The sequence below is a fragment of the Bidens hawaiensis genome, unplaced genomic scaffold (assembly GCF_021521415.1).
Source record: "Bidens hawaiensis isolate Kalapana, Puna unplaced genomic scaffold, B.hawaiensis_p1.1 tig00019960_1, whole genome shotgun sequence".
NCBI classification, from domain to species: domain Eukaryota; kingdom Viridiplantae; phylum Streptophyta; class Magnoliopsida; order Asterales; family Asteraceae; genus Bidens; species Bidens hawaiensis.
The window spans coordinates 354,338-364,200 of NW_027493036.1; the positions used below are offsets into that span (position 1 = coordinate 354,338).

The 9,863-nt window shown below is 34.2% G+C and overlaps 2 protein-coding genes across 3 annotated transcripts; both read right to left on the reverse strand.

Annotated features, from left to right (window-relative positions):
- Nucleotides 1–247: 247 nt before the first annotated feature.
- Nucleotides 248–2,318, reverse strand: LOC143559650 (uncharacterized). The gene is made up of 4 exons (XM_077048156.1): nucleotides 2,244–2,318; nucleotides 1,377–1,489; nucleotides 842–1,300; nucleotides 248–709 (listed from the first exon to the last, which is right to left on the reverse strand). The coding sequence occupies exons 2-4, from the start codon at nucleotides 1,462–1,464 to the stop codon at nucleotides 423–425; spliced, it is 834 nt and encodes a 277-aa protein (XP_076904271.1). The 5' UTR covers nucleotides 1,465–1,489; nucleotides 2,244–2,318; the 3' UTR covers nucleotides 248–422.
- A 588-nt stretch (nucleotides 2,319–2,906) lies between these two features.
- Nucleotides 2,907–7,982, reverse strand: LOC143559651 (autophagy-related protein 11-like). 2 transcript variants are annotated; one of them, XM_077048158.1, is made up of 6 exons: nucleotides 7,753–7,982; nucleotides 6,239–7,329; nucleotides 4,199–5,567; nucleotides 3,888–4,105; nucleotides 3,585–3,801; nucleotides 2,907–3,493 (listed from the first exon to the last, which is right to left on the reverse strand). In XM_077048158.1, exons 2-6 carry the CDS (start codon nucleotides 7,189–7,191, stop codon nucleotides 3,107–3,109), a joined length of 3,144 nt encoding a protein of 1,047 aa, XP_076904273.1. In that variant the 5' UTR covers nucleotides 7,192–7,329; nucleotides 7,753–7,982; the 3' UTR covers nucleotides 2,907–3,106. The 2 variants fall into 2 exon arrangements, with proteins under 2 accessions (XP_076904273.1, XP_076904272.1); XM_077048157.1 differs by having other exon boundaries at nucleotides 6,239–7,982.
- Between the last annotated feature and the right edge of the window lie 1,881 nt (nucleotides 7,983–9,863).

Below are 9,863 nucleotides of genomic sequence, written 5' to 3' on the forward strand. Positions count from 1 at the left end.
CTTGAATGTATAACACCATGCCCTCCAGTTCAAAAGAAAATTCTCAAAATTTAACTTCTTAAGGAAACTTTACAAGTACTAAAATAGTTTTAGAAACAAATGATTTTTAAAACCTAAAGATTTATAAATCGAAACCTAATATAATAACATGTACTTTTATAACCCGAGCAAATCTTTTCTACTCGAGTAATACTAAAAATGTTCAAAGCATGAGATCGAACCTGATTACCTTTCCATGAAACCAAGATTCAAACCACCATTAAAATTAAGCAATCTACACACGATTCTATATAGAAAAAAAAATGGCACAAAAATCCCAATCACATGAACAGTTTCAGTTTCTGTACTCCCCTATGATGAAATTTTCATCAGGTATTAAAAATGGTTTCACCTTAATCAAAATTGAGTCACCAGATCACCATTCAACTTGTTTTTGAACACAAAACACATTGAGGATCGCTTAATCGTTCTTCTGGCGTATCTTTTTGCAAGCATTCAGTATGATATGCATGTCCACACGAAAGAATATCAACAGCAGGAAGAAGAGGATTAATATCATATTCATCATCATCATCTTCATAATAATCATCGTCCTCATATTGAAACTCATCATTGTAGTCAGAATTATCATCGTCGTCTGTTGCACCCGAAAGATCCTTATTGCATATTATACATTTCTGCCCTAGTGGCCCGCTTTTCGCATCATCACCTACAAATTCATTTTAAAGATTAATGCTTTTATACAAGTATTAGCGGTTTACATATTTGGCAACATTTCTTATTACACAATCTGTTAGCACCTTAAATTTAAAAGGTGTCTAAATTTTGAGAAAACACATACCTTCCCATCTGATATGAAAAAATGGTTCACATACGAACGGTTCGTGCTCACTAGTCAAAGGGTGGTTCTTCTTGTCAATATCAGCCATGAATACATTTAAAGGTTTTGTGGTTTCAATCTTTTTCTCAGCTTTTGCAGAATCTTTCAAAACTCCTCTTTTCTGTATAGCAACTGAAGAGTCTTTAAATCCGTCATTTTTTAGGGCTTTCCTCTTTTGAGAGTTTGTTGAGGCGGTTTGATTTTCAGTTTTCTGTGCTTTACTCCTCAGATTATAAGTTGGAGAACCGTCGGTTATCTGAACTTTACTCCTTAAATTATAAACTGAAGACACTTTTGGACCTGGGCCCGGGCTTGGGCCTGTGGTTTTCTGAAATTTCCTTTTTATGACGGGTGTTGGATGAAGTTTCCTCACTTGTGTACGGTTACTCTGCTGAGATTTATCTAATCGGTCAGCCGAGCCTGCAAGAATTCATCTAATATATCAAAAGTTAACTAAACTCCAGCTGCAAATAATTTTGACACTTACCTAACTTACCTACTAGTTTGTCTTTGTCACGGTTAGTACCTTCTATAGCTCCAAGCTTAGAAAAAGCCGCTGCAGATCTCTTCTTAGATTTCTCCATATCAGCAGAAGTACTGAAAAGCACACTGCAAGATGAACCTATTTCTCTTATACATTTATAACATAAGCCAGATTTAACACACTACTTTCATCCTAAATTCTAATAGTGCTATATTCACAGTATGCCATTCTACTTTATATACCCTCATTAAATCTAACTATTTTTTTACAAATAAACGTTTTGTAGCCTGAATATCAAATATACACCTATAATTTGCACAATGAATTCAATAACAACTATAAAATAAGTTACTAACTTAATAGCATATAACGGTCTAGTAGCTAGTCACCACAAATTTACGTAATTTTACAGAACTCTCAATCCACTAAGTCTTCGTTCCCATCTTTATTTCAAGTAAACGGGACCCATTATCACATTCTTGTATCCATTCGGGTAGCATGAGTTAGACCTTAATAATATTTTACTAGGTATGAAATGAAACAATATGAGCAGTCACATAACAACTTGACATACGCTTAAATTATAATCTTTATAGTCGGGTGAGCCCTAATTTATACTTGTTTTAATAACAAAAAGAAAAATACATAAAAAGACGATCATTTTTATGCAAACCCTAGATAGTATTGAATGATGGAATCAAATACAACAGAATCTAAACAGCACGTTTCGCATGATTGCTAAACAAATAATAAATTTCAATACACGAAGGGAATATTCGACGAATTGATAAAAGAAACCCTAACCCTAATTTATGAATCGTAAATTAACATGAAATTCGAACAAGAGATGTGAAGATGAATGTAAAACCACTGACTCACCAGATGAATTAGTGGATCGAATTGATGATAGGCGGATGGATGGATTGAGGGATTCTGGTTTGTAGAAGAAGAAGAAGAAGAATTTGGGGAGAGTTCAAGACTCTGCGAGAAAGAAACAAAGAAAGAAAGGGGTTTTAGGGCTTTAATGCAATTTATAGTTTTGCATTCTGTAGGCCCAGCCCGATTTCATTTATTAAACGGGCCCAATTACTATTTACCTAAGTAAGTATTTCACTTATAAATGCAAAATAATAATAATAATAATAATAATAATAATAATAACAAATTAACAATAATTTATTATTATAAAAAAAAGTTATTTGGAAAATCAAATAAGTACCATAACCACACAAACTAAACATTTGTCCTAATCGTTCATATTGGAAAATTTGTAATTTACTAAAATGATTAATGATACAAGAAAATCGAGATTATGTATGATTAACAAACCCATCAATAAATTTGAATAACAAATTATAACTCATAAGAAGAATAATGTGATAACCGCATAATATAAATTTTTTTGTTATATATTGGAAAAAACTAAGTTTATACCAGCATTGTTTTGACTTAAATGGATAAAACAATCATTTAACCACTTAATCTATTCGACTAATACCATGTAACCACGGTCCGATACTCATATACTGAGCGCGCCCACCACAATATTACTTTTGGAACAAAAACATGTCAAGAGTTATATACAAAGTTTTTCATATGATCAATATACACAAAAAGTGAAAATCAGCAAAAGAGTAAAAGTGATCAAACAAAACAATGTCAACTGTCAAGTAAACGACACGACACGATTCACTCCCGCGGCTTTTTTGTCTCTTCCATCATCTCTTACCAAACATTCTAGATCAGGAAGCAGTGCCAGGTGGCGGGTGAACCGCAGTATCCGGCAACATAGCTACAGTCACCACAAAAAACTCACACCCAGCCGCTAAACCATATGGGTTACCCTCAGTCGGACCCGAAACCAACCCTGAGTGGCTCGACTCACTCTTGCACTCAGCTTGAACCACCGATGACGGTTTCACGGTTTGCCTCTCAATGTGCACAACCTGACCAACAATGTAAACCAGACCGTGCAGGACGTCATCAGCATAAAGTGCAGCCGATTCTGGTGATAGATAATAATGACTACAGTTTCTGTTAATCGCTGTGTAATATCCGGATGCGTTGAGTACAAATGCAGCAATTTCATGAAGCTCTAATCGACCATACGATATTTTCTCCTTGTTTGCCTACGCGAGCATTAATTTATTATCACTTGCGTTACAAAATAACGATTATGATTTAATATACAATTACAATTAAAAGTTTTAATAGACAAACCTGTTTTTCGGTTTGATGTTTTATGTAAAGAGTGTTGACCAACTCTTTACTTTGGTCCAACTCCTTTGTAAGCTGTTGTTGGGCCGCCTCGGCCTTTGTGTACCGATCAATTAACTCGGCCCGATGCCTCACCAAAATCCCAACTCGCTTAGCAAGTATGTGAACACATTCACGAAACTCAGTAGTAGTACCGTCGTCTCCATTATCATTTGCAGAACTGAAATTAATAAAATAAAATAATCAAAATTAGTAGGTTTATAAAAACATCAAAAGGATGAAAAGGTTGAAAATTATGGGTTTTACTTGGTGAGAGATTGAGCTAAAGATTGAAGTGAGTCAGCAAAAGACGACACGTCAGCAGAGGAAACCGAGGATTTAAGGCGCTCGAAAAGGGTGCGGATTTTTAAAGCAGACCCGCGTAGTCTGTTGTAATCGGATGCTCGGTTATTGGCTGCACAAAGATGGGTTTGGGCCTCTTCTCGGGCTTCGCGAAGACAATTCTCTAAACGAACACAATTCATCTGTAATAGATTGATAAAGTTACGTTTTAACTGTAATTGGTCAAACGCGTATATCAATTCAAAAGAAAACATGTCAAACAGGTCAAACATTACCTGAGACTCGTCTAGAAGATTCCGGCTAATTAGCAAATCCCTTTCAAGCTTCCCGACCTCGGCTTTCGCAGCTTCAAGTTTAGCTTCTAAGTCAGTAAGTTGGTTAGATTTTTCTCCTAGAATGTTCTGCAATTCCGCCACGTCATCACCACTAGTCTTCCCATGGTCAACATCATCATCACATGTTTTTGAAAGTTGTAGCATGTTATCAACTGTCGAACTTGTAACCAATCGCATCCCGACATCTGGCACCATTTCATTCACGTCTCGGTTTGGTTCACACATTGACGAGTCCAAATTAGGGTTCGGGTTCACTATTCCAGATGAATCACTCATGTTATCATCCAAAATCTTTATACTTTTATCAACATATGAACCATCGTCCATAGGCTCGGTTAATTGACCATTATGCCCTTGGAGTTCTTTATCAGATAACCTTTGTTCAAGCTCTGTTAAACGTTTCTCATACGACTCGCATTGCATTTGTTTATCTTTCAAAACAGATTCCAACTGTTTCACATATTCATCTTTCAAACGCAAGGCCTCATTCGTCTTTTCTGCACCCTCTTTCAGTAGAATGTCCATTCTACCCTCATCGATACAATCAAACTCCAAAGGGGAAAAAGAAAGGCGCGAGATAACCGAAGCAAGCTCGGATTTTAACTTTGCATTCTCAACTTCCATCTTATTAGTCCCAACAATTTCCCCTAATTCACTAATATCTTCACTCTCATTATCAGGGGCAAAACGGTCCAAATCTGGTATATCAAGATCGAGTAGATTATTATCAAAAGGAGCCACATTAACATCACATACACTTGGTGTATCGTATAATCCCATTAATGATAATATATCTTGAGGTATATATAAACTATGAAATTTAATAAATTCTTCACGTTTTCTAACTTCTGATTCCCGTTTAGATGCAAGCTTTTCTGCCAGCTGACCCGCCAAACCCATATAAAGTTTCATTGAAGCTTTTCGTCTCACTATCTCAGCAAGACAAGCCCGATAAGCGGGCGCAATCCCGCGAACCACTTTCAAGTGCTCGAATTGCTCATTTTGGCGATTTATTGCCTCGTTAAAAACAGAGAATTTGTATCGAACATCTCGTATCGTGTACTGAATGTATGCAATCTTTTGCATGTACCCGTGAACGAAAGTTATCATTTCCGACTTTTTGTCTTTGCAAAACGTTAAAAGGTTTGAAATCGCCGCCTCGCATGCTTGCATTTTGGGAAGATGGTCTTTTTCGTGCACCTCGTACATCGGACCCAGTGCTGACACGGCATCATGAGGACGAAGGGAATTAGAGGGTTGACTGGTCAAACAATCGTCCACGAGTTTCTTTACCATGCTGACATCTTTGCTGTAATCATTTACATAAAATAGATGAATGTTATCAGAATAACAGTCTTTTTAACAGAGTGTCAGCAAATTTCATATAAAAATGGAGTCAAAATAAAAATTATACTATTTTACTCCAACTTAATTTCAGAGAAACTCGAGAAAAAAAACATGGAAGAGAAAAACATAAATGCATAAAAAACCGTTTATTAAAGAGTATTTATTAGAAATCACACATTAATAAAACAGATCCAAGATAGAAAAATAATGATTTTGGATATTATAGTTTCATTATTGCTGCTGGTGTACAAAAGATTGAGAATCAATTATTCATTTTGGCAAATTTCCGTACTCTATTAATATATTTGCAAATACCTCTTAAGTCTTTACAAAAACGTTAGTTACACCATCCAATCAAACAGTATAAAAAAAGAGAGTTCCTGCTAGAAAACAAATTAGATCTTGCAATTCTAATATTTCTTACATAAATCAACTATTTTCTAGTTTTAGTGAGCAACTTATTTCGGTTAACATACAATATTTCCTTATTTTCAAAAAAAAAAACAGAACAATAGCAATCACAAAAATCTATAGAGAATTAAACTTTTACACACAGGTGCTAACTATCTATAATAATATTCATTATCAGAACAAAGAAATCAAGAAAATGATGAAATAACAAAGTTAACTAACCTTAAAGCCTGCATAATACTCTTTTGGTCATTGATATATTGTTTGTGTTCCTTAATAGTTCTCTCAAAAACCTTATTATTAATCGAAGCTTCACTAGAAAACAAATGTTCTGTACTTTCTATAAGATCCTTAAACTCTTCCTTAAAATCCTCAACTTTACTTTCAAACTGTCTGTGCGAATTGCTGCAATCTTCCACCATTTTCCTCAAAGTATCTTCCTTAACAAAATCCGATAAGCACGTGCGATTACTCGATTGTAACGCGGGTAAAAGTTTAACCGACCTTAATCTCTCCAAATCCCTCCAAAAGTTAACCAAAATAGTAGAATGCGATCTTTGCTGATGCAAGTAACGTTTAACGAAATCCGAGTAGTTATGAAGGATCATTTTATAGATATGGTTCAAATTACCCCTGGCAATCTCTAAACCCTTTTCTTGAACCCTCTGCTCGTGCGAAAGCCGTTCACACATCTCGTATTTCACAAGGGTACGTTGACAAATTGCGTCTCCGAGCTGGTGATGGTGCTTAAACTGTCTTTCATATGAAGGCAAAGCCTTTAAAGCAGGATCAGATGCTTCATCCAACGGATGAGGGTCGTTTGATGATGATGGTAACGGAGGGTCAGGATTGAATCTTTGGGGTGGTTCGGTTTCTGATAGTGGGGGCGGGCTTGAATTAGTTCTCATTCTTGATTTGTTATATAAGAACACTTCTTTATCATCTGATGGGAGTTTGTATGCAGAAAGTGGTTGTTGTGGTTCTAACTTCATGTCTAGATATAACAGAAGCTGATCGTTTATTTGAATTCCCGAAAGTGATTCGATATACCTTTGAACGGATTCAACAAGGGTATACTCGTCACAATTGAGCTCAAACGAATGCCCGTTTTCGGCAACATGAACCAAAAGTTTCCCCCTTTGTATAGCACCTTCCACAACACCACTCGAACTCATCTTCTTCGCCCGGATCAAGAGTCAGAACAATCTCAAAATCCCAGAAAAAAAAATGAAATCTTTCTCTTGGTTACAGATAAAGAAAGTGGTAAAAGACCATTATACCCTCACCCAATTGAATATCATCATCAGTGAAATCTGCACATAGATGAATTCAAATCTTAATAAAACCCTAAAATAATCAAAACCCACCAACAAAATCCCCAAATTAATGTAAACAAATCCCTAATTCTCACCAAACATTAATACCAACAATACGCGAATTCTACAAAATCAGACCGAATTTAGTGAAATTAAATAAAACCCACAAAGAATTAAATGAAGTATACTTAATCAACACACTAAATTCCAACAGTGTGCTCAAAATAAATGCAAAACCGATGACGTAAGCAAACAGAGGAAAGCAGAACAAAACGAAAACAAGTTAATCACGAAACACGGTACCTTAAATAAAAACCGAATAAAATAATATTTATAAAAAACGAAAATGAGTGATGATTGTTGATCGTTGGAAGAATATTATTATGATTATAAAATTGTGGGAAATAGTCAGATAGGAACCTTCTGAAAAGAGTAACCCACAAGGCAAGCACTTGAAACTTTATGTTGTTTGTGTTCACTCGAAAACAATGATCAAAGTGTTGACGATGAAGTCGAGTGTGTAATGTAATGTAAATTCGACATTACGACTGGTTCGTCGTTTCCTATTCGTGTGGGTTTTGGTTGATGATGATGATAATTGATAAAGATGATCTTTTTTTCAATTTTTGATTTTTAAATTTTAATCATGGTTTTTAGATCAAGGTTGTTAAATAATATTTGGCTTTTTAAATTGGTGCCTTGAAGTTTTCTAATAGACAAGTGTGGTCCTTGTGTTTTCTCGTTTCGGTACCATGTTAAGAAAAATATTAAATATAAAGTTTCGGGTTGGTGGTTCATCAATAGAAATAATCTCTTAAACATCTAAAGGTTTTAAATTTGAGTTATGAGAATTTAAATAAAAAAAGTATTTGTTTTTTTTAGAAAAAAGGAAAAACAATAGATTGAACGTGTGGGAAGGGTTTAGTAAATGGTAACCACTTTTGGTTTTTAAAATGAAAGTCAATTTTGAAACTTCACTATGTATTTTGGAGTCCCACTTGTTTAAAAAAAATAAACACTTGATTTTAATAATTCATACTTTATTTCATTAACCTACGTTAAATAAATTTTAAAAATATACCATTAACATATTTAAGTTATGATCTATTGATCACCAACGAGTTTTTACTAATGATGTTAGATTTCATAAGTTTTTGATGATGTGGATGATGATGACGTAGATGATTGTGTGGCAAAATTAGTAAAGTGGATTACTTATGTGATAAAAAAATATATTTAAATTAAAATTAAAATTAAAATTTTAACCAAAATAAACGAATCAAACCACTTTTTATAACAAAAATAAATTAACTGAACTACTTTTTTTTAACAAAAATGAACGAATCAAACCGCGTTTTTTTAATAAAAAATAAATGAACCACATTTCATTGTTGATCATGAAGATGTGTTGTTGAACAAGTGTTTGAAAAATATTCACACAAAATTTTATGTAAGACAACTAAAATAAAACCCGTCTTCATTGGCAAATTTGGGTATAAATGCATCTTCGTTGGCAAGTATGGAAAAAATAAGGTTGTCGACGGGATTGTGAAACCCCTCGATGTCGACGAGAACATTTCAAAGGCAGTCGCATACAACGATATTTGAATTATCCCAAAAGTTATTGACAAGTTTGTTTCAAATTTTGCTGTAAAAGACGGGTTACAAACATGTGACTATTTCTGACTGGAATTTAAGAACCCGTCGCCGTATCCAATGGGTTTGTAAGGAACGTTTCTGGAATTTAAGAAAAAGTGAGGACATTTAAGGAACATCTCTCATCAAAATGGACATTTTGAGATTTTCCCATATATATATATATATAGGGGAAGGGATCAAGAGAGAACTCTTATTTAGAGAGAGAACTAAGGAACTCCTAATTCTAGGGTTATAATTGTAAATTGCTCAAATAAAGGGGAAAAAATAGCGCTTCCCTGTTTGACGACTATGCTTCAGCCTCCTTGTACAATAATCTCAATACAAACCTCCTTCTATAGAAATTAACACTTGCAAATCACAAATCATGACTACTCGATTGTTTCGAACCCTAATCACTGATTAATTCGGTCGTTTAACCCGTCAATTGCAGGTATTTCAATTCGAAATTCTATGTTTTTAATCAATAAATTGATTCATATTCTGCTCATTTCATGTATTAGTTTGATAGTTTATTTGATTAATCATGAGTTACGACATTATTAATAGATAAATGAATGTTAATTATCATTTATGTCAGACATTAGGAAAACAGAGTCCTAATTGATGGATTAGGTTTTACAAGGTTTAATACATGTATTACATGCATGCAGTACACCGTCAAGTAACGAGCGTACATATAAATTGGGCGTTGAATCAAGCATATTAACCTGATACCAAGACCACGAAATAGACGTGCTCGATTGTTAATGAGTACTTTTTGTATAAATATTTTTACCAGAAATATACATTGATTATGAATTCTATTTTTTTTATTGGTTTCTTTAATGTATTATCTTCGTCACCCGGTTGTAAACTAAACACTTTGCGTTCAT

Excerpts from the sequence above, each read along its gene's own strand:
- LOC143559650 (XM_077048156.1), bottom strand. The coding sequence starts at position 1,464 with ATGGAGAAATCTAAGAAGAGATCTGCAGCGGCTTTTTCTAAGCTTGGA. Across the intron at positions 1,301-1,376 it reads TGACAAAGACAAACTAGTAG|GCTCGGCTGACCGATTAGAT; the intron begins GTAAGTTAGGTA and ends GAATTCTTGCAG. Across the intron at positions 710-841 it reads TTTTCATATCAGATGGGAAG|GTGATGATGCGAAAAGCGGG; the intron begins GTATGTGTTTTC and ends ATGAATTTGTAG.
- LOC143559651 (XM_077048158.1), bottom strand. The coding sequence starts at position 7,191 with ATGAGTTCGAGTGGTGTTGTGGAAGGTGCTATACAAAGGGGGAAACTT. Across the intron at positions 5,568-6,238 it reads AGTATTATGCAGGCTTTAAG|CAAAGATGTCAGCATGGTAA; the intron begins GTTAGTTAACTT and ends AAATGATTACAG. Across the intron at positions 4,106-4,198 it reads ATCTTCTAGACGAGTCTCAG|ATGAATTGTGTTCGTTTAGA; the intron begins GTAATGTTTGAC and ends AATCTATTACAG.